This window comes from Etheostoma cragini, chromosome 4 (genome assembly GCF_013103735.1).
Source record: "Etheostoma cragini isolate CJK2018 chromosome 4, CSU_Ecrag_1.0, whole genome shotgun sequence".
Taxonomy (NCBI): domain Eukaryota; kingdom Metazoa; phylum Chordata; class Actinopteri; order Perciformes; family Percidae; genus Etheostoma; species Etheostoma cragini.
Window position 1 is genome coordinate 6647296 of NC_048410.1, and position 20777 is coordinate 6668072.

The window sequence follows — 20777 nt, forward strand, 5'->3', positions numbered from 1 at the left end:
TACTAAAGGACACATTTGTAGAAAGATCTACTCATTTCAGTTAGAGCTGAAACCATCATGAATGAATCCATCAGTCAACTGAGAGAAGCTACATCGGCCGAGCAGTCTCTGCTTCCAGCTTGCTCCAGTAAGGGGTTTTACTAGGTTTTAGATCCCCGTAAATTACTGCTGTTGGCTTAACAAAACAAGACATTAACAGATATCATATTAGACCATGGGGAATCTGTGATGGACATGTTTGATTTTTTTTTTACAGACCAAACAATAATCAATTAATTGAGAAAATAATCAGCAGAAGAATCTATATTTAAAAAATATTGGCAGTGGCCCATTTTCACATTTCTCATTCTTGTTACTTTTGTCAGTAATCATTTTCTTTGGTGTAGAAATGTATATGTGTTTCTTATTAAGTCATTTCTCATCATTGGTGTAAACAAACTATAGTTTAAACCAATGAAACTATACCTTATAAGGTAGGGGTGCTATGATGGCCTCGAAGGTTTAAGGTGGTGATAGTGTGCTGCAATATCCCCAGTCATCAGAATCAGAATCAGAATCAGAATCAGAATACTGTATTGATTCCCTCTGGGAAAATTTTAAAGTATTCTAATTCTGAAGGTTCTGATGATTCCAATGAAGGGAGAATAATGAAAGGAGAATGACATGCTAGCAAGGTCATTTCCTGTCATAAAAAAATGAATCATTGATAAATCATAAAACACTAAAAGCAACCAAACAATACTCAGATTTGGTTGTTGAAAACTTTCCTAAAAAATGATGAGAAAAAACAGATTATATTTACATTAAATCAAAATGTACTGTCAGACCACAGAACAATATCTGATAGTCTGTGTGTCCTCAACACCATCTAGTGGACAACAGATGACTAGTCCAGTTCTTCTAAACTTGCTGATTACACAATGTTTGCATGCAGAGGCTTTACAACGCATCATTACATCATTGCCTTTTTTTTCCATAACACTACATTTGCATTTGAGACAAGCTTTTTTATAAGGGTGCCTTGCCTCCACTGCAGGCAGGAAAAGATGCTGGTGTTATTTATTAGAATCTGTGTGCAACAAATAGCACAAAGTGAACAAACTTGTTCATCATCCGCTCATAATTAATTTGCTTATTTGTCTAAGCACGGAAACTTTCACTACTGAAACTCACACTTGCCATCTGCGCCAAGTTGAAAAGTGAAACTTCAAATACAGACTGCAGCAGTTGGGAAGTGGTGGGAGTGACTGGCGATTTCTATCAATATAAACACACTCTGCAAATGGCAGTGGTTGTGGTAGCTTAGCCTAAATATGCTGTGAAATTTCTCCTGTTTGTGTGTGTGTGTGTGTGTGTGTGTGTGTGTGTGTGTGTGTGTGTGTGTGTGTGTGTGTGTGTGTGTGTGTGTGTGTGCGTGCACATCTGAGAACAAAAAAGACAGAGAGAAAACAGAAAGAGAGAGACAGAGAGTGGGCAGAGAAAGCACGATGTGACTCAAAGTGAGAAATCCTCTCCACCTCAAACTAGATTACGCGTGGGCGTTCTCATGACTGGGGGTTCACCTGCTGAGGCCGTGCAAAATCAATAGCTGAGAATCGGGCTGCTAAAGCAGCTATCAAGCAAAAGCCAAGTCCTCTTTTTCTTGTGTTTTAAAATGAAATAAAAGTAACACAGGCAATTCAGATAACTGATTTGGGTTTGTGTATCAAACTGTGTGGGGAGATGTGTACAATAAAGTATGAGTATGAGCATGCATGAGTGTGGTTTAAGATTCTGTGGAGTAGAGGAATACTGTTACTGGAGAATAGGAATTACACAATAACAGAAAAGGATAGCAAGCTAGAAGAAAGAGAGGAAACATGAATAGAAAGCAAGCAGGCAGCAGGGCGTTGGTGAGGGGGGTCGCCGGTTTATGTCTGCGCATCCAGAAAAGGACCTCTTTTTCTGCAGCGGGTTACCTTTAGTGCTTAATGTTGACCTTTGAACACTTTGCTTGAAAAGCAACTACTGGCCATTTAAAAGTAGGCATCGGTTTGGCGTCTCACTCATTTAGAATAAAACATTACTAGTCTTCCCACTGAGGTGAGAAATTATCAGTGAGGGCTACTTGCTATCAAATGTGCCAGATGTGAAAGCAAGATTTCTGTCCTGCAATCACCCCTTTTCTTTTCTTGTGTGTGTCCACGCTGTAGTCTAAAGCAACGGTTTCCCGCCCTCACTACACCAGGCAAAGCGCCAAAGCCATCAGGCATTTATACGCCTACCATCAGCTGAGGAGTTGCACAGCAGTCTCATGTCTAATTATACACCCAACAACAGAGAGCTATGGAGCAAAGGAGAGTGTGTGGAATATGGAGAGAGGAAGGAGAGAAGTGTGATTACAAAAGGAAGAGAGGCGGAGAGTGCTACTCAGCAGCAAACACAGGGTGGACAAGTTCAGATGTGAGAGATTGAGAGAGAGAGAAAGAAAGTAAGAGAGGGAGAGGGAGAGACATCAAATTTGTCTGAGAAAGGTTAACAGGTCTGACTGAGTAGAGTGGGAGTGTAAAAATGTAAGAGCAAGTAGGAGGGAAGAGAGAGAGGGGGGGGAAGAGAAAGGGAGGAGAGAGCGTGTCTGATAGACAGTCTGTTGAGCTTGTCTGGATGCTTCTGATCATTCTGCTCACACAAGTGCAAGTGGAGCGTCTGTGAACATGGATGGACACGCTTTGTGACGATGGGTCAAACAGAGGGACAGATGGATGGATGGATGGCAGAACGAGTAAGTAAATCTCCAAATATGAAGCTTCTCTTAAATCCACTTTGTCTAGATGTCTGTGGTATGTTCTTGTCTTTACGTCTGCCAAGAGAGCCAGCCAATATAAGTATTAGTTTCATTCTGAATGCATGTTTGAGGAACTCTTTGTGGTCTGTGGGATTCAGCACCAGAGGTTACATTTGGTTGTGTTGCGCTACAGCTCCATAGATAGAAACATTAAGCCGATAGTCACTACTGATATGCAAATTATCCTGTCCTCCTCGCAGATTATCATTATCATGATGGCACCAAAAAAAACATGTTAACCACTGCTGTGTATACATTTTATTTTTGAATAGCAAACTGTGGCAAACTGATCACCCTATATGGTTCTTCTGCCTGGATAACACCCCAGTGATGGCCTGTTGGCGTTATGATTTAATCACACCTGTGTGTCAGTTTACTGTGAGTAAGCAGCCTTCGAACCTCGATGCCTTTTGAATGAATTTACATTTTTACTGCAGGCACTTAGATGACAAATACTTATCTATACATGTGTCATGGTGTAATGCTCAGTGCTGGCACAGGAATGTCAGTGTGAGGGTGTTGTCTGATCCCACACACACATGCACACACACAACAGCTCATATCAGAGACATGCCTTTTGAGCATAGTGAAAGAGGTCCATTCAGCGGCTGTGCTCAGCTATGATGATGACATAATACAGGGCATTGAGATGAGCTTTGCATTGACAGGCTGTAAAACTCCTGCACTGCTCTTTACTTACCTGCATTACTTTGTTTAAATACTGTAATGTGTCTGCAGTCATTGGATGGGTCAGAAACTGTCTGTGTGTGTGTACGTGCGTGCGTGTGTGCATGCGTCAGTCCCTGCGTGCCAGCGTGCATGCATGCGTGTGTGTGTGTGTGTTTGTGTGTGTGTTTGTGTGTGTAGCCACAAGGTGCTTATATTAGTCCCCCTTTATGAAGTTATTTACTATTGTGCATGCATATGAGGATGATGATGGGGTAGCTTGATTTACTTATTGTATTTAGTCATCGAATACACACACTTGCCTTTGTTTCAACTGGAAAATGTCACCATGAAAACTGGATTAAATTATATCATCTATCAATCTTGTGATGAAATCTAACCTCTAATGTAACACCCCCAAATGTTGCATTGTTATATGCCCGTTCTTTCACAGCCACACTTTGTAACCATAGTAACTTTTTTTTTTTCACAAAGGAGTTGTCCATCAAACTAAACCCCTTCAGCATGGCAGTTGGTGGTTAGCGTTGAGAAAGTCATGCCATTTATCAAGAGAGAGAGAAAGTGACATACAGAGAAAGAGAGAACAGAAATTAAATTGATTTTCTCCCGCTTGAGGCCTTGTTTGCAAGGATATTAAGTGCACCGATATTTGTTTCTTCTTAGATTGTGACGGCCTTGGACCTAACTCTCCGCAGCGATTGCCAAGAGAACGTAGTCTGTGTCACATGACCACAACACCTCCTCAACTTCTGCAGGAGGGCATGCAGTGCCATTTTGAGTAACAGGCAGCGTGAGCCAATGAGCTTCACACCAAACCCAGCTCTAGTCCCGGACAGGGAAAGACTCCCACTCAAAAAGAGGGACCAAAGACCGAGCTCACCACCACAGCAGCAGCAGCAGCACTGTGATGCTGCAACATTCAAGGCACCCTACCCATACAAGAACCACAGTGAGTTTAAAACAAAGCACACAGGCCCTTTCCAGCCCGTACCAAGACGGGTTCCTGCACTGTACCAGCCCTGGATGCATACTCACTCATCTGCCAAACCTGCCAAACCTCACAACCTCTCTGCATTCAGGGATCATCATGGCCTGGCAGAGTGGAGAGAGTTCAACCCCCCACATCCTTTATGGGCTTTTTCTCACTACTATCAGCACAACAGCCACTTGTCCGACACACCCTCACTCCGACTGGGCCATCCATACCATCCCTCCAGATTCAGCCCAGTCTCCTTGGTCACGGATGGTTTCCAAAGGGTGGGTGGAGGGTACAGCTCGGAGCAGCTCAAGACATTAAGGGACAAGAGTTTAAACGCAGAGAGGCAGAGCAATGTGAGGAATAAAGGACCATATGTGAAGAGAAGAGACATAAAAGCTGAGCATTTTCCCAGGGTTGAACAAGCAAGTCCTCCATCACTGAGCACATTCCTACCTCACTCTTTGCATGAGGACCTTAAAATGCAATATGATGTGTCGCACAAATCAGCAAAGGGTCTGAAACATCCCACTTCTGGACATTCCTTCATAAAGGTTTCCCCTGACGACAGCTCAAGCAACACATACACCTCCATGAAGGAGGACGCATCAAGATCTCCTGCTCTGCCCTCTTCTGAGCAGGCTTCTTCCTCCTCTTCCTCGCCTAACCACTTTCCCTGGCTGCTTCCTCACTTTGTGGCAGGCTCTCTGATTGAGCTCAGAGACGGGCGGCTGAGGAGGGTGGAACACCTGCAGACGGAAGACTTCCTGCTGGGATCACTGGCCTGTCCAGACCTGCGCCTGAGCTGCTGCACGGTGCAAAGCATCTCTCCTTCGGCCTCCTTCGCCTCCATTTCGCGGCTCCTTATCCTGCTTCACGACCAGCCGTCCCAGGTAAAGGAAAATCACATTGTAGTATTTACATTCACAACAGACCCTTCACATGTAGCTGGCATTTTTTTTCTTACGCATTTTATTGACCAAATGTTGCACTCAGATAACATGAGAGATGCGGTACAACATGTGAACTTGACATTCAAATACGACTGTTTAAAAGAACTTAAGATACAATCTAAGAATTCTTAAATCTTCTAAAATTCTTAATGAGAAAATGATTTTAGTCTTTACTATGACATGTTAAAGAATAGGGCTGGTGAGGTGTTTCATTTATCAATTGTAAAAAAATGTAAACTTAAACAAAATGAAAATACCAAAATCAACAAAGAATCCTGCTTACAAGTATTGTCTGTGTAGCCAAAGCCTGACGTATCTTATTCCTCTGCTCTGTGCTATAGAGCTCTATTGTCCAAAAACTATTAAAATATATAAATTTGCCACACCGTTGAACTAAACAACAATGAAAATGGACACTCCAATTTACACCGTATTGGTGCCATAAAATACTAGCACGCAAAATGTGTAATAATCAACAGCTGAAAATAGTCCCCAACTCCCCTTGTTTGGTTTCAGTAACATTCTACAGTGTCCATCCAGCTGTTTTGGGAAATAAAGCATCCTTTGTAAAAACTGACACTACATGTTTGTGATCCTGTCAAAGTTGAATGTCTTTGGTAGAAATGAGAATGGTGATGCCCACAATCTTAGTACTTAAAAAAAAAACAGTGACAGACAGTAATGCGGACCACCACTCAGATTTTGTTAGGATTGGTTTATTTTTCTACAAACAAAGCTTATCATAAGAGTATCTACAAAGTATCAGAAGACAGGTAATTTGACACGTTTTATAATAACATCAAAACAATTTGACTCAAAGGGGCTTTCATTTCAAGTAAAATTACCAAAATAGCTATATTTAATCATTATGTCAAGACCTTAACATATCTTTGTGTTTGGCATGTGGTAAAATGATATCAACCACTCAGTTATAGGTCAGGGGTAATGGTGTTAACTGTGCAAATAGCTCATCGTTACAAGCCTCAATCATCAAAGTTCTCTACTGAATTTATTGCATGCTTCAGATGAGTACTTCTTTTTTTAAAGTTCTTCAAACTGGAAGAGTAGCACCCCCTAGTGAACAAGTATGTATGCTGCATTTTGGTGTCTAATCTACCCGTACACATGTGTCATCCTCCTCCAGGAGTTGGTGGATGTCTATGTGGAGTACCCCTTCTTTGTGCGTGGGAGAGGTTGGTCCTCCTGCAGTCCTCAGAGGACCGCCCGTCTCTGTGGCCTGCATTGCCGCCAGCTCAGTGTGGGGGACGTCTGCCTGGCTCTAACCCCTATCTCAGCCCCCCAGCCTCCAGCGTCAGCGAACTTGGAGCCAAAAACCTCACCCAGTAAGTCAGAGGGAGGGTGTGAGTCTTTAAAGGCACAACAACCCCAGATTCCCCTAGGGCCACAGCGACAAACAGGGGGGCAGAAGAAGGAGGCAGGGGCAGTCCGCAGGAGACACTGTTCGGCCCCTGAGATGAGAGGTACAATTAGTAACTGCATGTAGTGATGAGGGTTGCTGTGAGGACAGAAAGCATGTCAATCGCTTTTAAACTCCGCTATTGTCAGCCTATATCTGCTGTCTTTCTACCTCCTGAATTATATTTCTGTGCTTGACTGTTGTTTTTTCAGTTTTATCTAAAGAGTAAAAGAGGATAGACAGGATGAACTCTCAGGATTCCCCCAAAGGTAAACTTAAATTTGCATATTTTTTAAGGTAAGTTAGGGATTAAACACTGACTATGTGAGTTGAGTTAAACATTACATATCTGCCACAGGGAGTTGCTTCTGTGACAGTGAATCTGAGGAAGATCTGGGGAAGTTGTAAAGCAAGGGTTCACATTTTTTCAAGCAGTTCTGACAAAATCGGCCCACGTTCTTTGAAAAGCACAGAAACAATACCCCGTCAGGTCCTTGACTGCTGATCATATTGTTTATAGATATAGCTCTTCTGCATTATGTGAGACGTCTTTATGATTATAAAATGATCATTTTTTGAAATGTTTGAGCGTTAACTTTCACATTGACCACTTTTGATTGCATCATTAGGATTACGTTTTACGCTTCTACCTCTATTTTATATTCAAGGTGACAGATATATATAATTGTGTGTTTGTGTGTGGGCTGTGTTGTAATATTCTACTACTGGGAGCTCTGAGCTTTTTGGTGAATGTCAGTGTGAATGCCTTTATTTGCCTGGTTGTTACAGTATATAACTGCTTTGCTTTTGTACTGAAGGCCCTTTTTAAAATGTCTGTTCCATTGTCAAGAGTGGAGATGCTTGTCCCGTTAAAGTACTTTAAAAGCACAATATGTGATTGGTTTTTAGTGCTATATGTGAGCACCAAAACGTGGTTTCCTCCTGAGTATGCAGTGGGGCTCAAACGTTTGAGCACCCCAGGTAAAAATATGCAATAATGTGCACAAAGAAGCCAAGAAAAGACAGAAAATCTCCAAAAGGCATCAAATGACAGGTTACACATTTGTATAATATGTCACAAAAAGTTAGTTTAACTTCCGTCATTTACACTTTCTAAATAACAGAAAACAAAAAAATTGTGTCTGCAAAAGTTTGGGCACCCTGCAGAGTTGAAACCTTGTACTGTCCCCTTTCGAAATTATCACAGATTGGAAACACTTCTTGTAGCCAGACAAGAGTCTTTCAATTCTTGTTTGAGGTATCTTTGCCCATTTGTCCTTACAAAAGTCTTCCTGTTCTTTGAGATTTCTGATGTCACACACTGCTCTTTTAAAGGTCTATCCATAGATTTTCAATTATATTGAAGTCAGGAGATTGTGAAGGCCATGGCAAAACCTTCAGTATATGCCTCTTGATATAATCCACTGTGGATTTTGTGGTGTGTATAGGATCATTATCCATTTGTAGAAGCCATCCTCTCTTTAACTTCAGCTTTTTCACAGATGGCATCAAGTTAGCGTCCGGAATTTGCTGAAATTGTATTGAATCTATTTTTACTCTTGAAATGATCCCTGTGCCACTGGCTGCAATACAACCCCAAAGCATGATTGATCCACCACCATGCTTAATAGATGGACAGAGGTTCTTTTCATTAAATTCTGTGCCATTTCTTCTCCAAACGTACCTTTGCTCATTCCGCCCAAAAGGTTCTACTTTAACATCATCGGTACAAAGAGCTTGTTTCCACAATGCATCAGGCTTGTCTATATGTTCATTTGCAAACTTCAAACGCAGATTTTTGTGTTGAGGACATAGAAGAGGTTTTCTTCTGATGACTCTTCCATGAAAACAATTATTGTACAAGTATCTCTTTATAGTGGAATGGTGTACCACAACTCCAGTGTCTGCCAAGTCTTTCTGGATGGATCGTGCAGTCAAACGCCATTTTTTTATTACAATCTGAACAGAAGATATTGGCATCTGAACACGCTTTGCTATATTCTTCTAGCCTTCTCCTGCTTTGTGAGCATCAAGTATTTTCAGTTTCAGTTTTCTAGACAACTGCTTAGAAGAAGCCATGGTGCTGATTGTTGGGGCAAGGTCAGATGAGTCTGGGCATTTAAAACCTTAAGATTGACATCACTTGGTCTTTCCAGACGATGATTGAGAACAATCCATGACACTGTCAGGTCTCAGCTTTCCAAAGGGGGCGGTGCATGCTAAAAACTCTGCAGGGTGCCCAAACTTTTGCAGACGCCATTTTTTTGTTTTCTGTTGTTTTGAAAGTGTAAATGATGGAAATAAAATCTAACTTTTTGTGACATATTATACAAATGTCTAATCTGTCATTTGATGCCTTTTAGAGATTTTTCCATCTTTTCTTGGCTTCTTTATGCACGTTAATACAATTTTTTACCTGTGGTGCCCAACCCTTCGAGCCCCACTGTACATGGCCCACATTTTGACAAACAATTAAATGGTGCACAATTAAAATGCAGAACATGTGGACTCAACTGTGATGTCACAGTTAGGGCAGATAAGGTGCTGTGCACACAGACTGGGTCTTTACTTTGTGAAAACGTTATCTCCCTGTTAAATAAATGTGTTAAGTTATTTGCATATTTTTTCACATAAATCCCCAAAACACATTAATAACTCACAAAAACAACAAATAACTAGCCAAAGGTGTGTTCATTGCCACTGTAACAAACATTAGTAAGGCCAAATAAGGTCAAATTAAAACACACACCTGCTTCTTGTTTTATAGTTTCCATTTATTAAACTGCTTTATTCTGACCAAATAAAATTACAGCTTTCCTTTGCCCACCTGCAGCTCTGGTCAGACACCAGAAGGCAGCTGTAGTCGAAGCGATGGTGCACACCCTGACTCATGGAGATGATTCACGGGCATCTTGCAGATCGCATGTTTCCCACAGGCCTGATGATATATGTCTGCGCCAGGAAACTGTATGCAGGCCTTTCAGTCCCGCCCTGCTAACAGTTTTAGCTGCTATTCTTCACTGAGCTCCTCTACATCAGCAGCACACACCAATTTGAAATGGCCTGCTGAAACAACCAGTTCAACGCCAGTAAAAAAGTCAAGAGATATAAATTCATGGAGCTGTTCCAAAACAGGTGCAGTGGTTCAACAGGAAGATGTGTTGAGCTGGGAAATCAGTTACCAAATGCAGATTTACACCCAGCCAATATTTTATATATTCTGATGCCTGATGGTCAATGCCTGAATTCAAATGCAGATGTGTTGCACATTAGGGACAATACCAGTACTAACTTTTAACTTTCTGTTTCTAGCACTGAATGTTTAATTTGAGTATGTCAGGTATCTCAACATTGTTTGGAGTCCTTTTAGTGCACTTTATGTACCTTTGTTCAATGGTTCTACTTGGTTTGTGGTAGTGGTTAATACTGCATGGGAGGCTCAGTTGATGCTCAATAAAACAGTACGCCAGATCAAAGCTCGTTCTGTGGCAGAAGCTCCTTGATGACCAACCAGTCAATTGTCTCTGGTTCCTTCACATCCGCCTTTTTCAGGTGTTCCTCCATCATTGCAGAACTCACAGGTAGCGGTTGGAGCGGTCAGTGGCAGCCACAGGCTCTGACCACCATGTTGCGGTACTTCTTGAGGATAACGTTGGAGCTGTCGTCAAAGTAGAGCACTGAGATGCCGTGGAGCTGGGTGGGGGCACAGCAGGGCTTGGGCACCGTGTCCGGGTTGATAAAGTGCACCTAGAAGTAGAAGAAGGTTGAATCAATCCTTACAGAAAGTGGAGGTTGTAGTAAAGGTGCCAGTCATCCGAGGCCGCTTGGGACTTACCAGAGTTTGTACGATGGCGTGATTGGTCGCATTCATGTAGGAGTTGAGAGGGAAGGCACATTCTCCCTCGCAGTAGTATGCTGCATAGCCCTCTGGAGCTATGATCCAGTCCTGGTCAGAGTAAAACTACTGGTCAGTTAATTGTCACTTTGGGCATAAAATTAAGGGAAATTAAAGTTAAATGAGATAAAAATCAAAGTTCCTAAGTACCTGCCATCCCAAATCTCTAAAACTGACATACAGCTCATGCTTTTTACATCCCTCTTTGGTGATGCCAAGGTTATCTGAAATTGAAAACATGCAAGTATGAGTACACACAAGGCCAGTTGGTCAAAGACATTAATACCATGACCATTAATAACAATGATGGGAAGATTTTGAATGGTTCGGGCACCTGTTGCAGCCTCCACTGCCTTTAGTGCATCTTGGACAGTCTTCTGGGGTTTGGAGCGGTTAGACTGGCGCCCCTTGTGGGCAGAGCGGATGCTGCGGAAGCGCACCTCATTGGCTTTGAAAAAGGCAACCATGAAGGGCTGCTTGTCCTGAGGTCCGCCTGTCACCATCCCCGCCAGCCGAGGGTTCCTCCTCTGGCCTACAGAAGCAGACAAGGGGGAACAAAAACAATAAATCTCAACCAACCACTGAAGATGACAATAACTCACATCTAAGTCTCTACTAAACAATAATTTGTTCATTGCGGCACACAGTTCTAATATGCCCACAATCATAACTTGAACTCTGTAAGAACCCTCTACACATATTTATTCATGATGTGGTGGTCCTTTTCCCCGTAGGATTAAAAGAACATTAAAGCATTACTACAGACAAAGACTTTATTCTTGCTATTGTTGCTGTTATGGATCCCTCCCTGTGTTAGTTAGTGTATGGCAGTGACTGACCGTGGCTGTCTTCCAGGACCAGGTGCAGGCCAAGGTTCTGCTCAGGGTCGACCAACCAGAGATTACTGCTGTCGGTCAGGTCAAAGACCAGCCAGCCCTCCTCAGCGGCCCACACTTCTCGTTGATACAGCAGCAAGAGCTCCACTTCACTGAGGACAAGGACAGCACGTTATGGAATTAAAGGCATTTTGAGGCTAAAAGCATACAGTAGGTTTTTAGTATTCATGTTTTGGCGGCAGACTGAAATATTTCAAATCAGATTTACCACCAATTACTTTCAAACTTGCAAATATGTTGTTTGCAAAATTCTATGGTGATGAAATCTCTACTGTGATTTGTTACACATCTCTTGTTTTTGAAAATTGACTTCCAGTCTTGAAATTAACGGTAAGCAATTGCTGTCTAAGATCTATGGGGGGAAAAGCGCAGGAAAAAAGTTTAAAAAGTACTAATACACTAAATTAGGACAAATAAATGGAAAAAATCAGAATAACAAATAATAAGGCACTATATTGTCGAATAAGGCTGTTAATGCCTGTTAATGTATAAGATGCCTTACAGATAAAAACAGGACCAAAACATGGATATAAATATTTTAAATGCGAGATTACAGAAGATTTTTACGATACTTAGCAACCTAAACATCCAGGGCAAGTCACCGTTATGAAGTAACACCCTGAAACATGTATCTACCCACAACGACCAACAGCCATGATCAAAGGAGCACTCTCAACATCATGGAAGAAAACTATGCTGATATGTGCCGTCTTAAGGGCAGATTTCACAGACAATAGCTTTATTTACAGACTTTTAGACCCTCGGGCAGACGTCTGCCTTTGGTTCTGCCCCCTGCTCGTCTGTCTGTTTGGAGTGGCCTTTGTGGGCCTGTGAATGACAATGATGTTGCTATTAACACCATCGTCAGCCCCACTGTCACCGGTGAAGAGCTTGAATCTACTGCCTGCACATGATTCCTTCTGCTGAGAGCTCATAATGTGGGTGGTAGAACTTTGATTTGTGTGACAGAAGGGGGCTGTGTGGGATCTAATTATTCTACAAACGGATAATCTGTCATGTTGTTATCCAATTTCAGGTGTAGTTGGAAACAAGAAAACAGTGTCAGATTAACCGAGGCCAGCAGGCTGACAGACAAAACAGAGCTACAGACAGTCCGACAGACAGAAACACAGAGGAATAACCCCCTGTGTAAAAGAATGAGAGTCAATTGACATCTTGAGGATTGAGAGTGTTATTTGTGGTTGGAGCTGCGAGGTATAAATGCAGGTCTCCTGGGGACTGTCCGGTTCGGACTGTGTGAGAGTAAACTTTAACTGAAGAGAACCACTGTGTTTCTGTCATTGACACTAATGTCTGTGTAAACAGCTTTGGTGCTGACACTAACATCAGCAGAAATAACCTGTGAGGAAATGTAAACAGACACGGCCAAAGCAGGCAGATGTGTGTTCACGTACAGCAGCCCAACTACCGGAACATACTGTGTGTAGCAATACAACCAGCTGCTATGAAGATTAACTTTAAAAATGCTTGGTCAGTTCTCCCAAATTTAAAAAATCATATCTCGCTTTCTAGCCATGCAGATAGGTTTGGGTTGTGTTTATCCAGGTTTTGAGGTATCTGTCAACACAACAGCGCCACCGAGGCAGATGGAATTTCCTTGGTAGTGCTTACAGTGTTTCATTTCGGTGATTGTTCAGGTGCTGCCAGAAATTCCACCGGATGTCACTCATTTTCGACAAAATGTCCGACACCTTCCGCTTCCTTTGTGTTGACAATCTAAACTCCATTCGATTCATGAGGACTATAGTAAATTGCGTCTCAGGTCTCTGCACGGTAAATCTGTCCAATCTGAGTTATTTGTTGCACGACTAAAACAACTTTTGAACATACACACCACCAAAACAGGTTCTTTCCCAAGGCTATTTTGCAGAGGCACCGTTACTGAGTCTGGCACATAGCCCAAAACAATTGTGATTGGTTTAAAGAAATGCAAATAAACCAGAGCACATTTTTCTTCCATGTTGTGTGGGCATGCTAGACCCTCCTCCGCAGCGCTGGGGAGGTAGATCTGGCAATGCAAGACTGTGCTTACAGTATTGAAAAATTACAAACTAGGAACTCATTTTTACTGAAGAAATAGTTCCTATGAAAATTGTTGACAATGTTTTCTAGGGATTTTCCAGAAACAGAAACACTGTTTGTGAAAAGTCACATTTTTAGCTATGCTAGCAGTATGGCTCTGGACAGGTGCCCACGTCACATCTACGTCGTCAAGCTAAGTTGGAGGCTCCGCAGTAACACTCCGCGATCACCAAGAAAGTGCTTCTAATATCCTTCCAGAGCAACGGGATCTGTTTGTCCATTTCTTTAAGTGTCTATGGATGGGACATGTGCCGAACTAAGATGGTACCTATTTCGTGTTAATGTTTCTGGTAATTTTTTTTTTGTGGTCATAATAAGTTATTTGATGCTATAACAAGGGGGTGTAATGCCATGAGTGATAGCTGTGACTGTGCTTGCAATTGAATTGAGAATGTTAGCACCACTGGTGCAAAGTGCAACTTAATAGAGCTGCCAGCACAGCTGAGATTTCAGTAAATGTTATATTTTTATGCTGTGAGCACCACAATGAATTTAGATTATCCTCCATTGTATTGGGGTGGTGGCAGAAATCAGATATCTCAAAACCCTAACAAAATAAACCAGAGACAATGCAGGGTACATGAGGAACTACATTTTTTTAAATTGAGTGAAATGATTCCTAAATGTGAAACACTACTGAAAAGAGTGAGCTAATGAAACAGGATAAAGCAACAAAAAAAATTCAAAAGTACAATCAGCAATTAAAACAATTTTCTCTCTGGGGTTCAGTAAAGTTTTATCTTGAATTATCTGAAATTGAGATGTGCAGGAGCAGGAAAGAAAAGACCCATACCTGTTTGGAGACTCCTGCAGGACCTGGTATACACTGACTCTGAATGTCTCATTCTCATAGCGTTCCTGGATTAAATCTTTATAGATCCTAAACTCCGCTGCTGTGACGGCCTCTCCCTTTGGAATACGGGAAAGGTCAAATCGGAATTCTCTTCTGTGCTGCTGGTACAATAGATCCTGATCCTGATCAACTATCGGAGAGAGAAAAAAAGAGAAAGCAATAGAAGTGATAGTTTTTTGTCCGTATCAGCTGACACACATACACACAGTGAATAATATTACTGACCCTTGACAGGAAAGTTTGTACATCTGAGTAAAAAATGCAAACCACTGTGAGTAAAATCAGATGTCAGTGGTTGCGTATCCGTCCAAACTGTTACCAAGTAAACGTTGCTCTGATGTGTGCCCACATCTTCTCGGAAGCACTGTGTCAGAAATAGGGAAAATCTTGCTTCCATGAGTAAAGTAATTGATCTAACTATCGCTTAAGTCTGCCATACGTGCCAATGTGGGGGAGAAAAAACAATCTCAGCGCTCAGTTTGGCTCCCTGTTTAAATTACACACATGTGCTGACCACAAGAAAAGGCCTGTTAAGGCACAGCCCGGAAAACCACAGCTGCCAGTGTGCTTTTACAAACACACTCACATAAAGTATAGAGAGACCCACAAATCCATGTGTGACTTAACTACCAGAGTCTGTACCACCCACACCTGCTTGATGATTTTGTCATATATCACTGTGTACCCAGTGATTTCATTCTGATTGTAGAGGCTGAAGTAAAGCAGCAGTAGCTGGTGGTTTCCAATCCGCCCCGAGCCGGCTGAGTCTCTCCAACACTCAGACTTTCCAGAAGAACGGTGGTCAGAAAGACCCCGAAGCTTCCTGAAGCTTTACAGTGTTGTGTTTTTACAGCGTTAGCCAATGTGTTTGTCCTTGGAAAGAGCAGTGGAGGTCTCTGGTGAAGGTGTGCAGAGCGGAGCAGCGATTAGTCACCTTAAACACATCCTGCCCACTGGCACACATCATGACATCATCATGACATCAACCTTCCTACTGATGGTCCACTATTGTTTCAGCGCACAGACAACCACACACACAGCACCTCAACACAAGAAACGAGCACGCGCACGCACACACACACACACACACACACACACACAGAGACTCTGTCTTCTAAAAACATGTCTAACGTCACAAAAAAACCAACACAAGCCGTTCATCGTTAAGAGCAGTGCATTCTGAACCCTGCTAGTCATTTGTTTGACCGCAATTAAATGCTGGAAGGGAACGAGGGGTGTTTTTATGAAAGCAATAATTGCTTGTAAGGACTTGGTGTGTTTACGTTAGGGACCATTAGCTGCAGAGATCAGACCTCAGATACGCAAACTTCCCTCTGGGAGGCATTTCAACACTTCAGATTACTCCTGACACTGCAGGGCCACACAGCCACGAAGCTATCATTAACCTAGAGCAATTTTATACTAAATGGGATTTTTTTTGTGTTACATATCAGCATGGGGGGTTTAAAGATGTAAGTCTTTACAAAAACAAAACTCAAAAAATAACCCGAATATGACCTTTTTGAATATTTTTAGAATATGTTTATGTCATTCTCTGCATTAGTACTTTCATTTTCAACAAATTAAAGTATGTCTTTGATTTATTCTTCCAGTGGACATTTACTGGCTTTTCAAATGTACGCATGTGTTGACAAGTTTGACAGCATTTCTTCATTTTCTTGCAGATTATTAGAACCACAATGAAGACTTTTGCTTAGCAAATATTGTGTGACTGCGTACACATTTGCTGCGGAATATAGCACCTTGTCTGCTTATTGATGATAAACCAAATTTACTGAACTGAGTTATTCTGCACAAGATGTAAAATACAGAGGTGGGCTTAAACTGTATCGCCAAACAGGAATTAGTTTGCACACAAATTTATAAATAATAGGAAGGTTAATACGGTTTTCTGGTGGGGCAAAAGAAATTCTTAGTATGATCTTCTTATGCTTCCTACAGATTAGCTTAGCAGACAAACCCATTTCTTCCTGTTTAGTCTCAAACACAATACACCTTCTGTTCTCCAGCAACTCACTCATTCCTCCAAGTGCTAAGAGAGCATTTTACTTTTTCTACTTTAATGAAAGCCATGTTCATGTATCAGAATGGGTGCCGAGATGCGATAGACTGTACAGACTTTGCAAAAATGACTACACAATATCAAAAATGCTGTCTGTGATGAAAAAAGAGGGGTTGAATTGTTCCCCTTAACTTTTCTGAATCCTTTCCCTCTACCATAATTCATTTTATTTACACTGAGTAAATGAGGCTGATTTAACTTAACTTCAACATTTCACTACAATGGTGTTCCATGTCTACTTGCATGATAAACCTGGGCGCACTGAGTGAAGGGGATGGGCAGCTGTACAGCAGCTCTCCCTCACACTGGAAGTTGGTCTTTGGAGGGGAAATACCATAATCCAATTCTGTCTTGAAACGATCATCCAAGTACCACCAACAGTCACTCCAGCACAATGTGGAAGCCCCAGCTAAACACTCAGCACAGGAGGTAGTGGGCTCGAGAGAGCAAGAGAGAGAGAAATAATACCCACTTTTCTTCTTCCTCTTTCTTTATAATCAAACTCTCAGATGTGGAACCACAAAAATCTGCTACGAATTTTCAGAAACAATGTTTCCAGATCTCATTAGCTTAAAAGTTCACAAATGTTCGCAGTCTTCAAATGTTTTGTATTAACTACACATGTATGGGCTGATCAAAAAATAACTCCAAATGTCTCCTCATTTTAAAGGTTTTGGTTCAATCTCAAAGGCATAAAAACCGGCAGGAAGGTTTTCTGGAGACGTATCTCTGAAGAACACATTTCATCTCTTTAGGTTGACCAATGACCCTACTCCTGAGCCATAAAAAAAGACATGGGTAGGTTTTGGATGTAGCTACATCCGGATAAGAGCCACAGGCACCATGCCGTCTGCTATTTCACCATAGTGATACCAGAGCCACCATAGGATCTCCAAGGGAAACAAAGGCAGGATTTGCCTTCTATAAATTCAATAATGTCTGAGGACGTATTGACTCCCACCTGTGACCCATGTGATTTGCACCCTCCAAACAAACAGACAAATACATGCAAGAATGCAGGAACAGAGATTTATGCAGCAAAAGCATGTGTTTAGATGCTGTTTGCATCTTAAGTCAACTTGTCCCTCGCTCTCTAGGGGTTTAGAAATGCCGGTTCAGTTTCTAGTCATGAGAACCAAAGCCATGCTAAGCCTCTCCCCCAGAGCTTTTGAAGGGATTCTGGGGAAATCGGATACAGACATGTTGTCATAACATTTACAGCTCGGAATGCATAATGCCAGATTTTGAGTGAAGAAAGTGACCTAAAAGCCACAGTGTAAGAGACACATGGCTTTCAAACAGACTTAACTAATGCACTATGTTGTTGCTGTTGTAGTGGCTTTGGGAGTCTTCACAACAAAATGTGAAGCATTTAAAACATTGAATCTTATCAATCAGAAAACAGAGATGAGACTCCCCCTCTAAAACATAGCCTACAAGTACTCGTTCATTTGGACATTTAGCAAAGAACACTCATAAAGATTAATAAAAGAAATAGCTTGCTTAAAAATGGTTTTCTTTATGAAAACATTATCACAGTAAACCAGGTCCTTGTAGTAGCATGATATGTAAATATTATAATATTATTATTATGTAATATAAAAATATGTAAAACATATTTTTTTAATATAAAAATATGTAAAACATATTTTTATATATATTTTAGTGTATGTTTCTTTTACTGTTTTTCACTTTGTTTTAAAAAGTGTCATTAAAAAAGTCTAATTGTAAACTTACCAAGATTGACAAAACTCATCACCATGTCTGCGTCATCTAGGAAGCGGCTGTCCTGTGGGGTCACCACGGGGGAGACTTGGGTCGGTAAAACGGACTTGTAGTAAGAGTACCCGTGTGGCTCTGCGTCTGTAGAGATGGTATTGTACAGGTCCAGCATGTACATCGGGGCAGCGTTGTGTTTGGTGTGGACGTGCGGCCGCGGACGATGCGGCAGCCCCAGGATGGAGAGGATCTCCCGCTGCATCTCCCTGCGCTCTTGGCTCCGCAGCCGCCGCTGGATGAAGCTGGAGCGCACTTCGTTATCCACGGAGAAGTTGGCAAAGGCGACCTGCGCAGCCAACACGCAGTAACCCCACGACAGGAGGATTGATATCGTTGCCAAGGCGCTTTTAACCATTTTACGTGCGGCAAGCCTAACTACTCGAAAGCTAAGACTGGGGATGCGTTTTCTACTTTAACAGTCCCCTACTTGTCGAAGGCTAGGAGTAAAACACACTACCCTCTTTAAACTCAGAATACCTTTCCCTCATCATCTATAGTTGCGCAATGTTTTGGTGTGATAAAGCCGTGCGATCCCCCTGATGGCAACTTGGGAATGAATGTTATAGAGGCGCTGTGTCAGGGGAGGGGCAGGAGGGGTTTAGAATGCAGACCAAGACTGGAAAGATTGAGAGCGTGTGGGGGTAAGTCAATGAAAAGTAGGGTGAGAATAGGTCAGTGTCATGAAGTGGACTTCTCCATCTTGATAATAAGATAGATGGGGTGTGGACCTTTCACATCGGAGTGTCCCATCACTGCTTCCTTTGTTTGAAGATGACCTTTGGGCCACTAATGAAAGTGGACTTAAAGTCTGATTAGCACATATTTTCCCTGGTGGTCTCTTCAACACCAAAGGCCATGTGTGCTTATTTCCAAATCCTATATATATATATATATATATATATATATATATATATATATATATATATATATATATATATATATATATATATATATATATATATATATATATATATATATATATATATTGCAACAGATCTGGACAGTTTGAATTTGTTGTCACTGCAGTACCTCAACGCTGTGCACATGGAGATACTCAAACACTAAGGGAAAAAACGCTTGTTTAAACTTTATATCAGTTTAACGCTACAGAGGGAAAATCCCCTAATCTCTTCTTCAACACACACCTTTGAACTCAAACAATAAACTCGGGCCCACCCTAATTGTGGAGGGGTTTGAGTGATCAGCTCTACGGGCATGAAGGGACTTGCCAATAGCCCCAATGAATTACTACAACAATGTGTAAAGCACTCCACTGTGACTGCTTTAATAGAGAGTAAACAGGGGTGGGGGTGGACAATGAATGACAAAGCAAGAATGTGATGCTGAAGTACAGATTATATGTGTGCTTTACTGAGATCCGAGGACAGCTGTGACTGGATCAGATCATAAAACTCAAGGAAGGAAAACAATGTGTGATAGCCGCAAACTGAAATGGAATTTTGCTAATGTGCTTTTTTGTCTTCCTCCTTCTGTTTTGTATATTTAGGACAAAGTGGAAACAAGCCATACATGAACTAAAATCACACAACCAAATTTCAACTATGCACTTGAGATGTTTCTTTTTCCTGAGTCCAAGGCTTCCTTTACATGGCTCATCCTGCATAATAACACTTTTAAACATTACAAGTAACTATGTATGACTTTAAAAACAGTTTTGCTCAAGGACTCTTAAGCCAACGGGTCCTCATATATTCATATAATACAGCATATTTCATAAATTGACAGCCACATCATCATCCCATGCACTAGAACTGAAGGAGGTTTAACACTATGCCGTAGCACCACCACTGTGGAGCTGCTGCACTATGGAACTAGATTTGTTTCTTAATTACATGCCAGATAATAAATGATCTGAGAGAAGAGGAAAAAATGTTTGAGAGAAAAAGTTATCATACTGATAGCAAAAAAGCATTTTATGAAAGAAAAAAAAACTATTGAGAGAAAAGTTTTCATACCAATAGCAAAAAATAATAATATTTGACACCAACATACATTTTAAACTCAAAAAATTATTTCTGAGAAAGAAAAGTCTCTCAAAATACTTTTTGAAACTTCCAGATGTATATATTTTTGCTATCAGTGAGAAAAAAAGTGCAATTTGTTTGCAAAGTGCAAAGATGCAATTTCGTGCTCTCCTCTCAGGATTTTTCTCACACTGTGAAAATAAAGTCATGGGCGGGGCCACGTTCCTATTGGCCAGTCGGGTGAGCACCGTCATGTCCTAATCTACATTCACATGCATTCATCTGACTATGCATATTTGACTTAAGACATAAGAACTAAACACAGC

At 41.4% G+C, this 20777-nt stretch overlaps 2 protein-coding genes across 2 annotated transcripts; one reads left to right on the forward strand and one right to left on the reverse strand.

The window, feature by feature from the left end:
- The first annotated feature begins 2331 nt into the window (after positions 1–2331).
- Positions 2332–7403, forward strand: LOC117942750 (ataxin-1-like). The gene is made up of 3 exons (XM_034868384.1): positions 2332–2761; positions 4175–5380; positions 6585–7403. Exons 2-3 carry the CDS (start codon positions 4310–4312, stop codon positions 6942–6944), a joined length of 1431 nt encoding a protein of 476 aa, XP_034724275.1. The 5' UTR covers positions 2332–2761; positions 4175–4309; the 3' UTR covers positions 6945–7403.
- A 2751-nt stretch (positions 7404–10154) lies between these two features.
- On the reverse strand, positions 10155–19323 carry LOC117942753 (bone morphogenetic protein 7-like). Its single transcript, XM_034868393.1, has 7 exons — positions 18425–19323; positions 14545–14734; positions 11592–11740; positions 11087–11284; positions 10903–10976; positions 10693–10803; positions 10155–10604 (listed from the first exon to the last, which is right to left on the reverse strand). The coding sequence occupies exons 1-7, from the start codon at positions 18819–18821 to the stop codon at positions 10455–10457; spliced, it is 1269 nt and encodes a 422-aa protein (XP_034724284.1). The 5' UTR covers positions 18822–19323; the 3' UTR covers positions 10155–10454.
- Between the last annotated feature and the right edge of the window lie 1454 nt (positions 19324–20777).

Excerpts from the sequence above, each read along its gene's own strand:
- LOC117942750 (XM_034868384.1), top strand. The coding sequence starts at position 4,310 with ATGAGCTTCACACCAAACCCAGCTCTAGTCCCGGACAGGGAAAGACTC. Across the intron at positions 5,381-6,584 it reads TTCACGACCAGCCGTCCCAG|GAGTTGGTGGATGTCTATGT; the intron begins GTAAAGGAAAAT and ends ATCCTCCTCCAG.
- LOC117942753 (XM_034868393.1), bottom strand. The coding sequence starts at position 18,821 with ATGGTTAAAAGCGCCTTGGCAACGATATCAATCCTCCTGTCGTGGGGT. Across the intron at positions 14,735-18,424 it reads GATGAGTTTTGTCAATCTTG|TTGATCAGGATCAGGATCTA; the intron begins GTAAGTTTACAA and ends TCTCTCCGATAG. Across the intron at positions 10,605-10,692 it reads ACGCCATCGTACAAACTCTG|GTGCACTTTATCAACCCGGA; the intron begins GTAAGTCCCAAG and ends TTCTACTTCTAG.